At 35.9% G+C, this 20,393-nt stretch overlaps 2 protein-coding genes across 5 annotated transcripts in view; both read left to right on the plus strand.

Moving 5' to 3' along the window:
- Positions 1 to 1,655: 1,655 nt before the first annotated feature.
- On the plus strand, positions 1,656 to 15,345 carry LOC113064893 (exportin-T-like). Of its 2 annotated transcripts, none has more exons than XM_026235905.1 (25): positions 1,656 to 1,788; positions 3,409 to 3,563; positions 3,737 to 3,818; positions 3,906 to 3,962; positions 4,468 to 4,537; positions 4,641 to 4,859; positions 4,939 to 5,123; positions 5,245 to 5,413; positions 5,985 to 6,221; positions 6,308 to 6,346; positions 6,429 to 6,491; positions 7,414 to 7,538; positions 7,747 to 7,891; positions 7,968 to 8,087; positions 8,194 to 8,288; positions 9,355 to 9,424; positions 9,510 to 9,748; positions 10,945 to 11,230; positions 11,335 to 11,524; positions 11,604 to 11,720; positions 12,523 to 12,638; positions 12,724 to 12,771; positions 12,858 to 12,926; positions 13,817 to 13,873; positions 13,971 to 15,345. In XM_026235905.1, exons 2-25 carry the CDS (start codon positions 3,470 to 3,472, stop codon positions 13,995 to 13,997), a joined length of 2,919 nt encoding a protein of 972 aa, XP_026091690.1. In that variant the 5' UTR covers positions 1,656 to 1,788; positions 3,409 to 3,469; the 3' UTR covers positions 13,998 to 15,345. The 2 variants fall into 2 exon arrangements, with proteins under 2 accessions (XP_026091690.1, XP_026091682.1); XM_026235897.1 differs by having other exon boundaries at positions 3,409 to 3,559.
- Positions 15,346 to 17,387: 2,042 nt separating this feature from the next.
- Positions 17,388 to 20,393, plus strand: part of LOC113064905 (F-box only protein 7-like) — a 6,415-nt gene continuing 3,409 nt past the window's right edge. The window contains exons 1-5 of one of the 3 annotated variants that reach the window (XM_026235918.1): positions 17,388 to 17,449; positions 17,706 to 17,833; positions 18,348 to 18,528; positions 19,215 to 19,451; positions 20,215 to 20,359. In XM_026235918.1, coding sequence (XP_026091703.1) covers positions 17,712 to 17,833; positions 18,348 to 18,528; positions 19,215 to 19,451; positions 20,215 to 20,359 — 685 coding nt within the window. In that variant the 5' untranslated portion in view covers positions 17,388 to 17,449; positions 17,706 to 17,711. Of the gene's footprint in view, positions 17,450 to 17,469; positions 17,602 to 17,705; positions 17,834 to 18,347; positions 18,529 to 19,214; positions 19,452 to 20,214; positions 20,360 to 20,393 lie in introns of those variants that run through there. The other 2 variants (XM_026235932.1, XM_026235924.1) reach the window with 2 other exon arrangements.

Raw genomic sequence — 20,393 nt, forward strand, 5'->3', positions numbered from 1 at the left:
AAATTTAGGTCGGCGGCTGCTGCCGAGCCATGAAAATTACCCGGGATTATTGGTTCAGAGGATTTCCCGCGTCTACCTGCGCGCCACGATCCTATGAGGCGGGAAGCGTAGCGCCTTCACAGAAATGAAGTAGTGTGAGCCGATTGCTTTTCAACACGGCTCTGTGGATTGCGATGAAAAAGCTTTCCGTTTAAATAAACAAGAATGGGTTTATACCGACAGAGAAAGGGGAAAACGGGCTTTGGCTCACAGCAGCGTGTTTTAAAGCTGGGCTTCGAATCTCTTGCAAACATTTTCATAGCAGTTAAAAGCAGTTCAAACAGAAGAAGGAAACGAGCTGCACCCCTCTGGATTTCCCTGAGTTTTTATGCATTACAAATTGTTATAGTCTGATTGTTGCTCTAATATGAGGAAAATACTACCCAACTCCAATCTGGGGGCTGTGTGAAAAATGTGAATAATAAAAAATATTTTAATCCACACAAAAAATGGCCTAAAGTAGATGCACAGGTCATTTTGAATCCTAAAATTGACTAAATTATATTTTATGATAATCATGATTAATTATATTAGGCCTACGTAAAGTGCTGCTGAAGTGGAGAGAAAAAAAACGCAGCCTTTGAACATAGACAAACAGATGCAGTAAAGATAAAGTGTAATAAAATAAAGACTTAAACGTTTATTTCTCCTCTCATTGGTTGGTGAACAGAGCCCTCTAGTGCAAGAAAATAAGCACTACAGGTTTAATATGTAGTGCACGATTCTGATTTTCTGTAAAACAAATATTTATCAGATTGCATGACTGTATTAGTGAATGTGTATGAATGTGTGTACCACACCTTTTCGTCCGATTCTCATAATAGACATATTTTCTCATTTCTTTTGTAGATACAGTTGTAGCCTAAGTGTGTAATTTTTCCATACTTGTGTGGGGGAAAAAGAGAGGTAGCTCTAAAACCCTTTTATTGTGCAAAACAATTTCTTTGGGGTTAGTCTGTCTTGAATTGTTCTTTTTGTAATAAACTGAAACTGTTTCATTTATTTTGGCATTGCTATTATGTTAAAATATTTAGGAAAGATTTGACTAGATTTATAATTGATAACATCGACCCCACTTTTCCTTTGTGCTTAGAAAATATTTTATTTGGTTTTACTAATATCCCTTCAAATAAAACCAAAGAATATTATATTATAAATTAAATTTTAATTTTTGCGAAATTTCATATCCACAAGTGTACAGTAAAGTACAGTAAAAACCAATCCTTTATTTTTGGTTCTTGAAAAAGAAATTCGAATTTATGTGAAGACGATTTTTTATTCACATAATAAGAAAGCAATTTAGACAGTTTGCATTTAATATATTTATATATTTGTTCATCTGTAAGTCGCTTTTGATAAAAGCGTCTTCTAAATGAATAAATGCAAATGTAAATGTATATATTTATGTAATGTTTAGCCCACACCCCTGGCTATATGTGTATTTTGAATGCTCATTCTCTCTTTATATTCTGTTTGTGTTTTATGTTTTCATGTGTATTATTGTTGCTGTAACTGTACTTTGACTGTATTTTTTGAAGTGTAATAAATAAATAAATAAATAAATAAATAAATAAAAAGGTCCTCCTCAGTTATATACGTAAAGCGTGCGTGCGTGCGCGGTGACGCGCTGAAGTTCTTCCTGTTCTCGACCCCGCACATCCGGTCGGCCGACACGCCGCTTTTGGATCTGTTACATGCGCACTGAGTCGCTTGAGCTGGGCGGATGATGATGGAGCGGTAAAGTTCACGGTAAGAATCGGTAAACTTTACCCTATCCACACATTTACACGGTCGCGGCATGTTTTATTAATTTATACGAAAGTACCGCGCGAATCTTTTGTCTGACAGCGCGCGCGGCGGCGTCATCATCACTACATTCACAACAATCTTATCCGCCAATTAAGCCGATAACTCACTAAACTACCCACGTGTGTCAGTTAACACTACACAGTCTCGTCGGTTTTGTATTTCGGTTGCCGTACGACCGATGTTTGTCGTTATTTCGGCTTGTTTTCCCCTCAGTCTGTCACGCCACGTTCTCTGAGGTTCGGTACGCGCGTGACACGCTTGTCGCGAGCGCGCAAGTCGGTTATTTTGATAATACTAGATCGTAGTCGCGAGTTGAGCGAATATCTCAGATAAATATAACCGTATGCTACAAATGCAATAGTGTTTTGGGTTAGTGGATCATATAAAGTCGAGTGAGTTCACTATTGGCCCAGTGTTGCATCAGAAACACTACTGTGGAACTTCCAGGTGCTGTCAGGTGATTACAAAAGTATTTAAACTTTCAAGAATACTGTAAAACTGCTGCGATGCGTGTCAAAACACTGTGGTATTACTGTGGTGCCACGTCCTTACAGCGTTATGATGCCATACCAGGATATTCTGACGCTTGTATTAGTGTAACACATAATGAAAGAGGGAATGAAGAAGAGAAAGAGCGAGCTGATTCAGCGTGTGTGTATTTGTTTGGTCACTAATCAGTTGTTCTGATGAGGTCATCAGTGCATATAGGTGTTGAATTGCATTATAATCAAACAACACGTTTGTCAAAGCCCTTCAGTTTTAATTCATTCAGAATAATCATATCTAAAGGTGTTAAACCTGGATTAAATAATGCTAATTGCACTCAGATTCCAAGTAAAATTCACACATGGAATTAGTTAAGTGAAGTTAATAAACATACTTTTTTTTGCTCCACCTATGCAGTTTCAGTTAATGCAACAAAAATTATTAAACACAATAAATACATTTTACATATTTAAGTGGACTGAAAACTATTAAGTTGTTAAAATGTCTTTCTAGTGTGATCTCTATGCCATTTTACCACAGCAGCATTGTTAATGATCGATTGTTATATTGACAGCTTAATAAGACCTTATTACTTGTATTAAAAGTTGCAAACTTGCTTGTTGTTAATGCTCCTAATGACTTATTTACTAGTGCAGTCAAATGATTAATCGCATCTAGAATACATTTTTGTTTAGTATATTTATTATGGATATATAAATACGCACACATGCCTGTCTATACTCAGAACAATGTTATTTTTGTATATATTAATATGTAAATACTATTAGTTTTAGTATTTTTAAAAATATTTACTGCATGTGTGTATTTATATACATAATAAATATGCACAGAATGCACATTATGCAAACGCTAACTTTTATTTTGTATGCATTTAATCACGATTAATCGTTTGCCAGCATCACTATAATTAACTTAATCATTAATTTGTGTTCTGTATATTAATATACTCTGCTCTCTAGTTTATCAGCGGATCACTTTATTTTTTTAATTGTTGTTGTGTGTAAGATGTTAAAGTCTGAATCGTGTTTATGTGGATGCCTGTGTCTCTCTCAGATGTGTGTGTCCTGTTTGGAGATTTGGGATAAACTGATCGAGGACAGCAGCTAACCCACGTATGGCCTGCGAGTCGGCGTTACCTGCCATCATGGACGAGCAGGCCCTCATGGGACTGAACCCCAACGCCGATGCCTGCTACAGGCAAAGGGTGAGCGCAAAACACCACATCAGATCTTTCAGTAAACATACACCCTTAAATCATTCATGTACTCACAGATGTCCTCAGGATTCAGATTCAGTGCTTGGCGCATTTGTTTACATATTTTGCATAACTAATACTCTCGAGTGCATTGTAAATAAACACTTTTTGTTTTTATTTTTTCAGGCGCTGGTATATTTGAGCAGTTGAAAGAGTCTCAGGATGGATGGGAGGTGTGCGCTGAAGCCCTGGCTAAAGGGGTTTACAGGTGAGATGCACCGCATACTGCACGATACTACAGTATTTCACATAATAACATTTATTAATGCAATGCGTTCGTGTTTTTCTCTGTCAGTGACGATCATGTAAAGTTCTTCTGCTTTCAAGTCTTGGAGCATCAGATCAAATTCAGGTATCACTGAATCGTTGTATATAAACGTATAAACTCTGAAAATTGAAAATGTGCATCATCTGATCAAATGAATGCAATGCAAGTCACTTTATATAAAAGCATCTGCCAAAATGTATGAATGTTGTAATTGATATTTTAAAATAAACATTGCAAGTTGCAAAAAAAAGTCAGCAAAAAAGCGTTTAGAAAATATATAAGGTAAATTTTTTATTTCAAGCTGACTTTAAACCTAGAAAACAAAGAGGTGGGTGTATATTTAAAGGAAGACATTAGCTAATTAATTGTATATTTAGCTCTAAAATTGATAGCTGGGTTTGTTTTCATCAAAGCATCCGTATAATGTCAACGTAGGATCTTATTTTTAACCTGAAAGCATGAACCAGATTTTGTTTTCTAATGTCATTCACTTTATTTTAGCTGTCTGTTATGCTGCTTGATAAGCATAGCAAAGAAGCTTTGAAAACTAAGGTTTTCAATGCCGTTGTATAAATGCTGTGTTTTGCAGACACGGGTCGCTCACCGCAGCTCAACAGCAGCTGATCCGAGAGACTCTGATGAAATGGTTACAGGCTCAGGTTAGTGTTGTTTACCGTTTTATTGATATTCATGTGAACGATGAAAAAATAAAAATCCAGCGGAATCATATGAAGGATGTTTTTCCTTCATGTATTTGTTTAGTTAATGAACGCGCATCCAGAAAAGCCCTTCATCAGGAATAAGGTGGCGCAGGTTTTATCTCTGATGTTTGTGACGGAGTATCTGACGTTATGGCCCAAGTTCTTCTTCGACATCCTCAACCTGGTGGGATTGAATCCGAACGGTGTGGACATTTACCTGCGCATGCTGATGGCTATCGATGCGGATGTGGTTGATCGGGACATCCTGCACAGTCCTGAGGTAACACCGAGTAAACTCGAGGAGAAATGTATTCTGCTCCCGTAGTGCCTTTGAAACGACTCTCTCTGTCCTGCTTCAGGAGATACGCAGAAACACTCTGATTAAGGACAGCATGCGCGGGCAGTGCATCCCGGCGCTGGTCGAGTCCTGGTTCCAGATCCTTCAGACGTACCAGCACACCCACAGCGAGCTGACCTGCCAGTGTCTGGAGGTGGTGGGTGCGTACGTGTCCTGGATTGACCTCAACCTCATCGCCAACGACAGGTCAGAGCAGCTCTGATGAAGGTCATGTGTGTCCCTGCTGTCATAAGTAGCACGGGATTATTTGTAGCTTGCGCTAGCAATACACTGTCTGTTTATGTGACAACTGTGTGTGTTTGTGTAGGTTTGTGAATCTGTTGCTCAGTCACATGTCCATCGAGGAGCTTCGCGAGGAGGCGTGCGACTGTCTGTTTGAGATCGTCAATAAGGGCATGGATCCTGTGGACAAAACCAAGCTGGTGGAGTCTCTGTGTCAGGTGCTGCAGTCCGCAGGCTTCTTCAACATCGAGCAGGTGTGTGAATGCACAAGAGTTCATCAACCCCGAAACCAACTTGTTTTCGTTTTCTGTTGATGCATTTAAAAAGGTTTTGTAACCAAGTAAATCCAATTTAGTCTAAGGGTTTTTGAAAAACTAAATCTGACTCTCGCCATGAAAATAGATATAGAAACTGGCATGGCTTAAAAAAAGTTTGTTTAGTTGTGGCCTAAATTAATTAGCTAAAAAAAATATTTTTTTAAATACAATAACATTTATTGTAAATGAAATAAGAAATATATTGTAAAGACATTATTATGTTGTAAAACAAATAATAAATAGTATATAAGATGATAATTTTGTATTACAACTATAAAATCACTATACATTTAAAACTACACTTTTTTTTTTTTACACCATTTAAAAAAATCATTTATATTTTTTCAAACGATAAACCATCAAGCTTTTATTTTTTACCGGTTGCCGGGAATATAGTTGCTCACATGTTTGTTAAATTACAATCACACTTACTTCCATTTTTACACTTTTCAGTTTTGCTGTATCGAGTTGCATGTTAATCTTATTTGTGATCCGTCGCGTCCATCAGGAGGAGGATGTGGATTTTCTGGCGAAGTTCTCTCGGCTGGTGAACGGCATGGGTCAGTCTCTGGTGCTGAGCTGGACTAGACTCAGTAAGATGGGCGATGTGAAGGTTTCGGCGGAAGCGTTGCGTGCCGTGGAGGCGAAGGTTCCTCTGATGCTGCAGCTGCTGATTCATGAAGACGATGATATTTCAGCAAACATCGTGGCCTTCTGTTATGACTACCTGCATGTTCTCAAACAGGTACACATGCGAAACTCTCTTTTTGAGATTGATGGATGATCTACCCGTGATGCTCATCTTCAACTTGCTGTGTTTGTGTTTTTCAGCTTCCAGCTCTCAATGAGCAGCAGAAAACAAACGTGGAGGTACGACACAGGTTCATCTCTCAGATGCATGAGTAGTGTACATTAATGCTGTGGTTTATGATTGCTGTTGTCTTGCTAACAGGCGATCATGCTGGCTGTGATGAACAAACTCAAGTACGATGACGAGTATAACTTTGATAGCGAGGTCAGTGTGGAAAGCGTGGTGTTTTTTTTTTTGTTGTGCTTTTTCAGTATGAATGCACTGTTTACAGTTTTAACTGTGTAATAATATAAAATACTTTTTTTTGCAAAAATGTTGTTGTTATTGCAATGATTATGTTGGAGCCAGAATGATATATAAACAATTACAATTCTTACTAAATAACAAAATTGTAGCAGTACAATTGTAACATTTCACTGTAGTAAAGGAACTATTTAAGAAAAGTTATTATACAATTTTTTTATAAAATTATATTTCTATTATGTTTAATTATTGTATTTAATTATATTAACATATTAATATTTATGGCCGTCTTAAAATCTTTTATTTTGATGGAAGAAATGAGCACAACTGAACTAAACGTTTGTGACCACAGCATTTTATGAGTGTCCTGATCTAAATTTAAATTAGGTCATGTTTTTACTCAGAAATTACTTGCATTACATAAACATATATTTTTTCAATGGATTATCCTGCCAAAATATCAATCTTTATCAAATATCAAATTGAAAGATTGCTAATAATTATTATTATTTATTTTTTCCTTTTATATATAGTTATAACATGCAATTATTTCATTTATTATTGTTATTTAGACTATTTTAAATTGTTACTTTCAAATTTGCCATGAATATAGCCTTTAATGTTGATATGGAAATATCATATAAAATGCTTTCAATTTTTTTTGTGAAATAACACGCTTGACATAAGCTGCACGAAGGCCTTATAAAGTTTAATTTGAACTTCTCTTTTAAAGTATAAGATGATGACGGTGTTCCCAAATTCATGTTAAAGCACCTTCTGACCCTCACAACCCATCTGTTTAATTTTACAGTCGCACTAACCCATATTGTGTTTCATGTTTTATTATGATAAATTGATGTATAACAGTGTTTGTTTCTCTCAGGGCGAGGACGAGGCCATGTTTGTGGAATACAGGAAGCAGTTAAAGATGTTGCTGGATCGACTCGCTCAAGTCTCTCCTGAGCTGCTGCTGGACGCCGTGCACAGAGTCTTCAACGCCACCATGCAGTAAGACACAAACCTGCACAGCATGCTGGGAAATATCACAGAAAAGAGCGTTTGATGCTCTTTGGTTAGACTCCACAAACCTGTAAAACTGGTTGTTCATATGTCTTCAAGGTTATGATATCAGAAACCTGAACTCGTGCGATGCATATCTAACAAATCATAATCTTAAAAGCCCATCTAAAGACATGATTTATCTGTGTGTTCGTAGGAACTGGCAGACGGTGCCCTTCATGGAGGTGGAGGTGGCCATCCGACTGCTGTATATGCTGGGTGAAGCTCTTCCTGCGTCGCACGGAGCGCATTTCTCTGGAGACGCCACCAAAACCAGCACGCTGCAGTCCATGATGAGAACGGTGAGACCGAGACCGATCAGCTTACACATCAGTCTGTGCACAAAATAATAACACGATGCTGTGGATGTGTTTGTAGCTGATCTCGTGCGGCGTGAGCGAGTATCAGCACTCCTCGGTGACTCTGGAGTTCTTCGAGACCGCCGTCCGCTACGATAAGTTCTTCCTGGTCGAGCCGCAGCACATTCCCAGTGTTTTGGTGAGTGTTTGAAGCGTGTTTATTACTGGTTTTGTGTCACTCGTAGTTTGGAGATGTGAGAATGATGCAGTCAGACCCATAAAAGCGGTGTTTTTGTTCTGTGTAGATGGCGTTTTTAGACCATCGTGGTCTGAGGCACAGCAGTCCGAAGGTGCGCAGTCGAGTGGCTTATCTGTTCTCACGCTTCATCAAAACCCTGCAGTGAGTTACTCTACAGCTACACACATGCACACACACTTACCATATTTTTTGGACTATAAGTCACACCTGAGTATAAGTCGCATCAGTCCAAAAATACGTCATGATGAGGAAAAAAACATATATAAGTCGCATTTATTTAGAAGCAAGAACCAAGAGAAAACATTACCTTCTCCAGCCGCCAGAGGGCGCTCTATGCTGCCACGTCATAGACTACAGGAGCACAGAGCAGCATAGAGCGCCCTCTCGTGGCTGGAGAAGGTAATGTTTTCTCTTGGTTCATTTCTATTGGTTAATGTCAGATTATTTTTGATAAATCGCACCTGACTATAAATCGCAGGACCAGTCGAACTATGAAAAAAAGTGACTTATAGTCCGGAAACTATATTATATTAACTATATTAGCTATTAGCAATTTCTTTTTTTTTTTTTTATATGCCCCTTGTTCATTGTTTTTATACAGAGCTGTCAGTCAGTTAAACATTTACAGAAAATGTCACATTTTTTCGTAATTAATTACAACTGATATTAAAATTAGATTAGTATTAGATCTCAGAAGTTTACAGTGCAATTGAAACCCTCACTTTTAACGTTATCGAACCTTTTTATTCATTTATTAACAATTAACATTAAAAACCTTAAAAAGGTTTTATCAAGTTTGCATTAAAAAAAAATTACATATTAAACGGTTATAAGTTAGCAGATATTTAACTGTTTTAGTTTATTTTTTTAATAATTGATTTTAATGTACTGCAATTGTTAATAAATGAATACAAATAATCTGATAACTGGCCTGCTAAGGTCTAGTAAATTAAGAAAAAAAAAAAAAAAAAAAAAAAAAAAAAATATATATATATATATATATATATATATATATATATATATATATAAACTAAACTCTTTTATAACTTTTTTTTTCCCATGCATTTGTCCTCTTTAGTTTGTCTAATAAACCTGGCATTATGCATTACAAATATTATTTAACAGATGTTTTTACAGTGCATTCAGTGTATGCATTTGATCAGTGTATGTACTAATAATAATGCTTTTTTCTTGCTTATTTCCACAGTAAACACATGAATGCATTCATCGAGGACATCCTCAGCAGAATACAGGACCTGTTAGAGCTCGCTCCACCGGTAACACTCATTAAACTCATATAAAGCAGCATGTGAATCAGCCCTGAACAGCCACGTGATCGCTCCTCTCTCTTGGTGCGTCCAGGAGAACGGCTTCCCGGCGCTGCTGAGCAGTGATGATCAGCTGTTCATGTTTGAGACGGTCGGTGTGCTGATCGTGAACGGAGAGAGTCCGGCCGAACGCAAGCAGGCTCTGATGCACAGTCTCCTGACGCCGCTGATGGAGGCGTTTCGGATGCTGCTCGCAAAACTGCCGCAGGAGGCCAACGAGGAGAGACAGGCGGCTCTGGCTGATTGTCTGAGTCACGCTGTGGGATTCGCCAGGTAAACACAACACTGACAACGTGAAGATTGAGTGTATCTTGTGTTGAACTGACCTGAATCAATCTTTTCATGGCTCTAGATTAACTTTCTGCACTGGTGCGCCTAACTTTATTTTTCTTAAGTGCACCAGCACAAAAGTTACGAGCATCCAAATTTTCAACCGCATCACTTTTAACACTCCATTTTTCCAAGTTCACTCTATTTTTTATTTTTTTTCGCTGTCCATCAAGGCAATATTGACTTGTAGCCTAAATGATTAACTAACAATCCGGTCAACACAAAGTTAGGGTTAGTTAATTAATCATAATGCTTTAGGACAGTTGTTTGTATTACAAATGTTATATTTAAATATGCAAATAAGACCCCAATTAATGCACAAATTTTTATGTATTTGCAGAATCACAGAATACATACAGAAATAGGAACATTGGATAAATCCAGGTTTAAAATTGAATTTAGTTAACATTAGTGTTTTTTTTTATTTTTATCACCAAAATCTGTCAACAATCGAATGAATGATGTATGGACAGATTGTTCTATAAAACCTTTCAGAATGTAGATGGGAATAAAAGTGTACAGGTTGGTGTATGTAAGTGTAGAGGACACTTTAAAGGCATTTTGTGTTTCTGAAATCTATAAACGCAAATAAGGTTAACAAACACAAAACCGTGTATTTTAGATGTGCTCTTTCCAATAACTCTCAATGTTATTAGAAGCAAAAAATGACCCAAATATTACATTTGGCCAGTGCCTGAAACATGGTTATTATAGGCAAATAGTATGAATGTCACCTGAAATAAATTAATAAAAACTGAAATGTAAAAATACAGATTTTTTTTTTTCTTCGAAGGAAAATTTCTCGGTTTCATTTAAGTTTAACTTGATTTTATTAAAATAACTATTACCTAAAACTGAAAAAAAAAAAAATTATATATAAAAAAAAAAGACATTTATAAACAGATTTATAAATAAAAGCACAACAAGATTAAAACTTTAAACCACAATTAACATGAAAGCAGGAAAAAAAAAGTATCTAAATTATACTTTTGAGATACTTTTTTTTTAATATATGTTAATTGTGGTTTAAAGTTTTAATCTTGTTGTGCTTTTTATTTATAAATATTTGTTTTTTGCAAATATTGTCATGTCCTGAAGTACGTCTGCTCATTGCATGGTGTTGTGTTCCTGTTCCTCAGCCGCACCAGTAAGGTGTTCAGTAACAAGCAGACGGTGAAGCAGTGCGGCTGCTCTGAAGTGTATCTGGACTGTCTCCAGACCTTCCTGCCGGCGCTCAGCTGTCCCGTCCAGCGAGGACCCCTGCGCAGCGCCGTGCGCTCCTTCCTCCACCGCATGATCATCTGTCTGGAGGAGGAGGTGCTGCCCTTCATCCCAGCCGCCTCGCAGCACATGCTGAAGGACTGCGAGCCCAGAGACCTGCAGGAGTTCATCCCCCTCATCAGTCAGATCACCGCCAAGTTCAAGGTACGTCGTGATCAGGTGAACGTGCTTCTGTAATGCAGTGTGTATTAACAGAAGAAATGAAGACGAATAATAATATTCCTGTGGACTCTCTCCGTCTCTCCCAGAACCAGGTGTCTCCTTTCCTCCAGGAGGTGTTCATGCCGCTCGTGATGGCAATATTCGAGGTGTTGTCTCGTCCAGCGGAGGAGAACGATCAGACGGCAGCGTTAGAGAAGCAGATGTTGAGAAGAAGCTACTTCAGTTTCATTCAGACCGTGGCTAGCAGCGGCATGAACGAGATCATGGCCAGTCAGGGTGAGCGCAGTCCTGTCCAGGAACTAAACACACCTGTGTGTCTCAGAATACCTACTGACTGTATGTTTCTGTTCGGCAGGAGCGGAGAATATCGAGCGTGTGCTGTTCACCATCATCCAGGGAGCGGTGGATTTCCCAGACCCCGTCGCCCAGAAAACCTGCTTCATTATCCTGTCCAGACTGGTGGAGCTGTGGGGTACGAAAACACCTTCAGCAGCGTCTAGACGTTTAATACACCGCTGGTTTCATTAACTAGAACTTCAAAATAGGCGACTAATTAGAAAGCAACTACCTGATATAAATTATTTATTATTAACTGGGAATGGTAATTAAAACTTAAGATTTAAATTAAAATTAAAATGGACTAAAAACAAAAAAAGGTAAAAAAATTTAATGAAACTAAAATAGTACATAAGTAATACTAAAATATAACTTTTTACATGTTATGCTTCTAGGCTTTTAATAAGTGTGGTTATTATTTGAACTATTAAAATATTTTTGTTAACTGAAATAATATAAATATTAGGTGAAAAGTTTAAATATACTGGCAAGGAAATTGAATAAAATTACTAACTGGACATCAAAATGTAATAAAAGTTTAAATGAAACCTAAATAATAATCCAAAAATAAAAAGCACAAAATTATAAAAAAAAAAAAATGTAAATAAAAAAATGGTTAAGCGATAAAATATTAATAAAAATGGTAATATTACACTAAATTTACACTGATTTTAGCTAGTTATGCTTCAGGCAGCATCAAGACTTTTTAAACCATAAAACTATTAAAATGTTGCAAAATTTAAAGTCAAATAAAATTTGGCATAAGGCTTTAATAAAAAATAATTAAACCTAAAAAAATCTTAAAAGAGAAAACTTACAGAACTGATAAAAGTACATATTTGTTAATACAAATTAAAATGAAAAAATTGAATTCAAAAATTTAATAACAGCAATAGTTTATAATAATACTTAAATAACACTGCTTTTAACATGCTTAGGTGGAAAAGACGGTTTGGTGGGATTCCCAGATTTCATCTACAAGCATATCATCCCAGCATGCCTCATGGCCCCTCTGAAACCGACCTTTGACCTTTCAGATGCACAGACTGTTCTGGTACGTCAGTCGAGGCTTTCATAAACCGCTTTGGTGAAATCTCTGAGGGTGATTTGATCTGTAATGGTTTGCTGTTGTGTTTCAGACGCTGTCCGAGTGCACGCTGACTCTGCACATGATTCATCTCAAAAGAGTGAGTCTGAAATCAGCTTCGTTAAACGTGACGTGAGTTAAGAGTTAATGGGTCTGACTCGGGCTGTTTTAATGCTGTTCACACAGGGGCAGGAGTGTATTCAGTTTCTTCAGGAGTATCTGCCGTCACTGCAGGTCTCACCTGAGATCACACAGGTAACTGACACACACCTGCTTCCATCACGAGCAGTGACGGGATTCAAGCATTTCATTTCATTAAAACTGTTGTCAGATGCACACAATACAATGCTCTTCACTAAAACTAGACATTCAGTTTAACTTCAGGAAATTGAAAAGTATCAGGATTGTATTACCACTATTTTTTTTTTAATAATGTTAAAAAATGTATAAAAAAAAAAAATATATATATATATATATATATATATATATATATATATATATATATATATATATATATATATATATATATATTTCATAGGGTATTCGTGTAAAAATATGAATAAATTATTAAAGTTTTAAGATTTTAATTGATTATACATGCTTTTTGGTTAATAATATTTTGTGAAACAAGCTAAAATGGAAAGTTTTTTGTGCTGCGAGTTTTTTATTTGTAACAAAATATTTTTAATTGCACATTTAATTGATCCAATAAAATTTAATCAAGGAAAATTTAAAAGGTAAAAGAATAATCAGTTAAACTTGATTTCATGCAGGCCTAAAAATGTTAGTTTTAAATGTTTAATTTTTTTTGGTTAAAGTTTAATTTATGCATTAAATTGGAAAAATAAAATGAGGGGGGGTGAAAAAGCTAAATTTAGGTTAAACTGAAAATATCAAAATTTCATAAGGCCTTATATAGGACTGTTTTGCACCTACTGTAATCCTTAAAAAAAGTTATAACACAATGGCATCACAGATTTAAATGTTAAGCAATATTTGTATGTATTTTCAGTGTATTAATCTGTGTATTAATCTGTGGCCCAGTATCTGTTTGAGCACGCTTTATCTTCTAAAAGGAAGTGCTGACTGATCTAGACTGCAGTATCGTTGATGATGAGTCAGTATTGAGCTGTTTCTCTCCTCAGGAACTCTGTCAAGTGCTTCAGCAGCCGGATGTTAAGGTTCTGAAAAACTACATGAAGGTATATCAGGAGCCCTTGTGTTGTCTACATATACCATTGAGTGTTAGGTTTCATGTTGCCGTTTTAACACCCTTCTGTTGTGTGTGTGTGTGTGCAGGTGTTCTTCCAGCAGGCCAAACTTTAAAACTGGAACTGTCAAGCAGAGCCACTTACAGACCACCATTACGACAGAGCTTAGCATAGGAGCTACTTTTGCACTTAAAGAAGCGTAACCACACCCATCCTGTCTGCAGGACACGGACCCCCAGCAGGAGTCACGTGGGGATTGGCTGTCATATGACGTGACCACGCCCCCACGCCGAGCTTTGCCCAATCAGAGTTGTGCTCTCCCCAGACTGGAGGCGACGTCTGCGATTGGACGAGACGATATACTGTAGGTGTGGTTTGTGTGGGTGGGCGGGGCTTCAGTCCTGGACAGAATTTCAAGGGAAAATGTTTCCATTTGAAATGCAACAATTGTTTAGAATTATAACTTACATGTTACAGAAAATTCTAGAATGAATTTAATGAATTGTTTATTTTTGTGTGTGTGTGTGCTAGAAATCTGGATTTTTCTCAAATTTCAGCGTAAGAAGGGCCGGTTTAAGAATATTTAATGGCTAATTTTTCTTTTTTTTAAACATGCATAAATGAAGCATATGTTTTAGTTTGATGTGATGAGGTTAACAAACTGAAGTGCTCTTGATGTGGGCTCAACCTGGCAAAATTTTTTTTTTTTTTTTTACTTTAATGGTTCATGAACTGCTAAATCATCAGAAGTCCCGTCTGATTTTCCATATCATGTGGCATTCCCATCAAAGCTGTACTGTATCAAGCATGGTTTCCCAACACTAAACGTTTCTCCGCTCCATCACAGTCTCCGATTCATTCGTTTAATGCCTTTTGAAGCCTGTTTGAAATATGCAATATAATGTTACGAACTGTGAAAATACTACGAGGTGGTTTGATCCTTGGATCTGCAGTGGGAATGTTTTAGTTAAGTTCTTTTGTTTGGAAATCTACTTTGTGTAAAGTTTAAACTCTCATCGGAGAGTCATTCGGTTCATATCTCTCTGCTTTGACTTATGTATTAACCCTTTCAGCCCTGGATCCCACTTCAGACCGAAATGTCCATTAAAGGTTTAGGCCTAAACGTTTCTTGGGTTTTAACATCACATTGGCTAATCATGATAGGAAAAAAAGCTCAACACAAAACAGACTGGATGAAGCACTTTGCCATAAGCTGACATGTAACTTTTAACATGAGAATGACTGTTAAAGATTGTTTCTCTGTCATTACCCATGAGACTTTGCTTCAGACCTGTTAAGCTCTTGTCCTACTCGTCAGACCCATTGTGTTTATGCCAAAAAAAAAAAATGAGGAGAGAAAGACATGAAAGCTAGACTGTGTAAACTTGATTTATTTTTGATATGCCCTCTCACTCCCTTTTGTGGATCTTTTGTCATGACCAATAAAGTATTTACTAATCTCCGTCTGATTTCCAGGAGGTTTATTTGAAGCCGCTGCGCTCTTGTACTTGTGCACATTCAAGAGAACAAGCGAGAGACAATAGCATAAAATTATTCATATTTATATATAAAATATATTTAAAAATTCAGCTCAAGTTTAAAGAGTTTCAGAAGAATTTAAACCGTTTTCTAACAGAAATAAGAATTTAATTTGTGACCGTTTACATCACGAAGCAATTTAAATATTTAAAGGCATTTCATTCAATGTTGATCATTTAAAATAAAATAAATGTATAAATATAGAATAATTTGCTGCTTAAATATAATATCATAAAGTATTTTAATGCATTTAACTGAAGGCTGATTATAAAAAAACTAAATAATTGTCAAAATATAAAAATTGTTAAATTGCAAAAAAAAAAAAAACATAACTTGATTATACAACAATTGTATAAGTATAATATAAAAATATTGCTTAATTTACAAAGTTAATTCATTTTTGACCACTTAGTAGTAATATATAAAAATGTGTGACAATTTAGTAATATAATTTAATAAAATAATATATAGTAGTAATGTAATTTAAAAGTATAAAGATATTCTTTTTTTTATTGTATCACCCTCTCAGACTCTGCACATGTGAAACTACCTTTTGTACACAGTTTAGTATTACAATTTAATATTTTCCAGTTAAATTGACTTAATTTCGGTGTTATCAGTTTTGTATTAGCTTTTTATTTTTTACTATTTTCAGTTTTCTTTCGAATCACGTTCTAATGTGAAATTTGCGTGATTGTTTTGTTACTTACTACATTTATTTATGTCCTAGTGCTTTTACCTTGAACTTATTTCGGTTAATTGCCAAGGGAACAAATATTATTTATTTATTATTATAGTGTATTAATAATATATATTCTAAATTAGCTTTTATATATTCAGTTTATTTGATTGGTTTAATTAACAGACATTTTATGCAGCGTTGTCAAAAGATTAATTGCGATTTATTGCATCCATTATGCATTTTTGCATAATATTTGTGTGTTCTGTGTATATTATATATTATGTAAATACACTCATGTATATTTAAGAAAAATGTTGTTTATATATTAAATATTAATATGTAAAATATGAATTTAAGTGCATATGCATGTTAATATTTCCAAAATATATACTGTATATGTGTCTATTTATGCATAATAATATGCACAGTACACATATATTATGTAAACAAAAACGTATTTTGGATGCGATTAATTGTCTAAAAGCACTAGATTTATTTAAATATTTTATGTTGTGTGGTATTGTATACATTGTATACTAAAAATAACTAAACAAAGGATGCATATATATAAATGCATATATGAAGGTGCCTATAAAATAATGAGTCTAATAATAAAATAATAGTTATTATTTAAACTGACAAAAATAAAATATATACACTTTCAATTAAGCACCTAAATAAATGTATACAAATGTTCTGTAAATAAATTGCCGCCTTTTTTACTGACAGTCTTCTGATAGTCGAGTTGCTTTATATATGAGCAATTCCTAAAATACAATGCATATGTATCATTTTATTGACAAATAATAAGCAACAAAACTTCATGCCTGGAGATTTGGAGTTCTATATTAATAGTAAAATGGACTATACGATAGAAATGTCTAGATTTGATGTGCTCTTTAGAGAAAAACGTATACTTGTGTTTATTTTATTAGGAAAATACCATAAACAAGAAGAAAGGGGCTCAATGTAGACTAAATCTTTCACATTGTATAAATGACCTTAAATTATATGTAAATCTCTTGAAAAAAACAAACAAACAAAAAAACACTGAAAACACATAACGCTCTGAAAGCATTGGAATCGATGAGATTTTCTTCCTTTCTTTTTTTTCTGCCAGCTAATTTTAATTTGATCGTATGTATGTATAATACATCTTGTTCTTGTGGCACTGGATTAATAAAGCATCAATAATAATAATAATAATAATAATAATAATAATAATAATAATAATAATAATAATAATGGCGTAATTGCGGGGCTTTTATTTTGAAAATCCCACTCAGCTGTTTTGATCGACCGCGGAGTTTTCTGGCTTCACTGCGCTACTTTGACGTGCGTGAAAGGTACGTTTATTTTTGTTCCTGTTTTATTTAATGTAAACACATTCAAGCAGAGACTTTTCCTGTTTAATTTTTAGTGGCCTAATAACACTGGACTAAATGCACTAACTGACGCTGAAATACTGCTTTATGCTTAATGCGGCTGTTAAGTAAAGGTAAATTATTATCAAAGATGATGTTTACGGAGTCTGAGTGACGTCACGTGATCCTGAGACGGCGAAATGAAAGTGAATGTGAGCTCGCGTCTGCTTTGCTTCAGTGCAGAATGAAACTTAGGGTGAGAATCAACAAACAGAGCAGCAGACTGGAGCTGGACGGAGCAGAACCGACACTGTCCGAGCTCCGAGCCCGGGTCAGAGACGCCCTGCTGCCTCGGTGCGGACTGGGGTGAGTTTGACAGGTTTGGTGTTTCTAATCAGGTATGGATTAACATCAGTTGTGTTCTGGTGATTTGCAGCTCCTGTTGTGTTTTGAACAGCGTTTGGGGTAATGCATTAATATGTAACGGAATTTAGATTACTCTTTTCAAGTCACTAGTAAAGTAACTCATTACTTTTTTTTACTTTAGAAGGAATTATCGCAGTTACTTTTTCAAATAAGTACCGCCTGTTACTTTGTTTCCGTGAGTTGAGTGACAGTTCTGGTGTTGCCATGGTGACAGAGATCAAGTACAGAGCGTTCTGTGTGAACATGATGTCACTGTAGTTTTGGACAAGTCATCATACATTGATTTCACTAGCACATATTCTTCAAAATGAATAAAAACTCCAGATATTATACAAATCTGCAATAATTAAAACAAAAATAAGTAGTTTTATCCTATGTTATTACCCAGTGTCTTTGCTATGGACATTTGACAATTTTGTTGAAAACTGTTGTGTGTGTCTCTCTCTCTGGACAGGTCTGATGTGGAGTTCAGTCTGTCTCTGAACGGTAAGGAGGTTCTGCTGGACACGGGACAGACGCTCTCCTCGTGCGGGGTTGTTTCTGGTGATATGATCACTGTGATTTTGCCTGAGCAGATACAAACTGCCCCAGAAGCCCCGAGCGAGGCAGGAGGCGCAGCCGCGTCCAGTGAAGAGGTGAGTGGGTTTCATTCATTAGACATACTTCTTGATGATAGATTGCTGAACACTGAACCCAGAAAAATGTATGTAGGCAACACAGAATTTCCGAAACACAAAAATGTGTTTTATATTTCACTGTTATTGTTAAAATGTATAATATTAATAAATTGTTAAAGTTTTACGGGTTCAACTGAAGGGATGATTTTTTTAAATCATTTAAATGTGATTAAAAAAATTTAAACGGTAAACACAGAATTTGGGTAAAAAAACGAAACAGATTTCATACGGCCCTAAAACTGTACTGCTAGCATTATTTTATAAACAACAAGAACCAAAGAAAAGAAACTGAAATGATAAAGAAGAACCTGATGCTGTGAGTCAGCATGTTTGTGTGTGTGTGTGTTTCCTCAAAGCAACCTTTGCTGTCTGTGTGTGTGTGTGAGAGAGAGTGTATGTGTGTTTGTCTGTGCGAGTCCTCAAAGTAGCCTTTGTGTTTTTGGATTTGTTTGTGTGTGCATCTGTGCGCGTGTTTGTAAGTGTGTGTGTATATATATATACATGTCAGCATACTCTTGGCTGACAGACACACAACATATGATGTGCGTGTGTCCTCAAAGCAGCCTTTGTGTTTTTGTGTGTGCGTTTGCGCGCACGTGTGTGTGTAAGTGTGCGTGTTTGTAAGTTTGTGTGTATTGTTTCAGGCTGCAGCCAGCGGTGGCGCTGGAGCGGACAGCAGCGGTGTGAGGGATTCTGGGATGGAGGAGTGGATGGAGGATGAGGAGGGTGTGTCTCCTCCGTTGCTGTGCTGTGAGACGGAGGATGGAGTGGTTCCTCACGCTCTGGAGCGACTGCTAGACTCGTCCAGCTGCAGAAACACGTCTGACTGTCTGATGCTGACAGTGCATCTGCTGCTGCTGGAGACCGGCTTCCTGCCGCAGGTCATGACCTCTGCTGACCCCTGCACATTCAGCTAGGGTCAACTAGGGATTACATTTATATAGGGATTTTCATGATCATAATAGAGATTTTCATTCAAATTAATAACTTAATACATATATATATATATATATATATATATATATATATATATATATATATATTTAAAATTAAAAACAAAATTTTGACTGCAATGTAAATATGAATTTTACAGAAATGTATAATCTAGTAAACATTTGTAACTGTAGTTACATTAAATAAGTTAAGTTAAGAGAAAAGCATTCAATGTTTGGTTTTATCAGCGTTATGGTTTATATAGAAAATACTATATCTGAATTTTTCCAAGAAAACTCTGGCCTCTGCTATTGTTAAAAGTTGAACAATTAATTTATTTGTTAAAGTTTTACGAATTTAACCGATAAGGCCTTATTTTTTACATTTTATGAATTTTACAAAAATATATTCTAAAAAACAAAAAAACAGTGAAAGAAATAATAACACATTATAACACATTAATAAACTGTTAAATTTTCATTTGAAATACATGATCACATTTTAATTTGATTCAGTGTCATATTAATATCAACACACTATTATAGTTTTCTTTCATATTTTGAATGTTATCAATTAATTAATGTTATTAATTGAACATCAAACAATATAAATCAACAATTAATCGATCATTCACATCCCTAATCTGAATATCCAAACAATGACACACTTTTGAACATAACTTTAACATTATTGGTTGTTCTGTCTCTCTAGGGTTGTAATGTGAACTCAGGAGAGATGCCGATTGGCTGGCGGGCTGCAGGGGGCGTGTACAGACTCCAGTATGCCCACCCACTTCTGGAGAACAGCCTTGTGTCAGCGGTTGCCGTGCCGATGGGCCGAACGCTCGTCATCAATGGTGCGCTCATCTGCGTATGGCTGCTGTTATTATT

Source organism: Carassius auratus, chromosome 4 (assembly GCF_003368295.1).
Source record: "Carassius auratus strain Wakin chromosome 4, ASM336829v1, whole genome shotgun sequence".
NCBI lineage: Eukaryota > Metazoa > Chordata > Actinopteri > Cypriniformes > Cyprinidae > Carassius > Carassius auratus.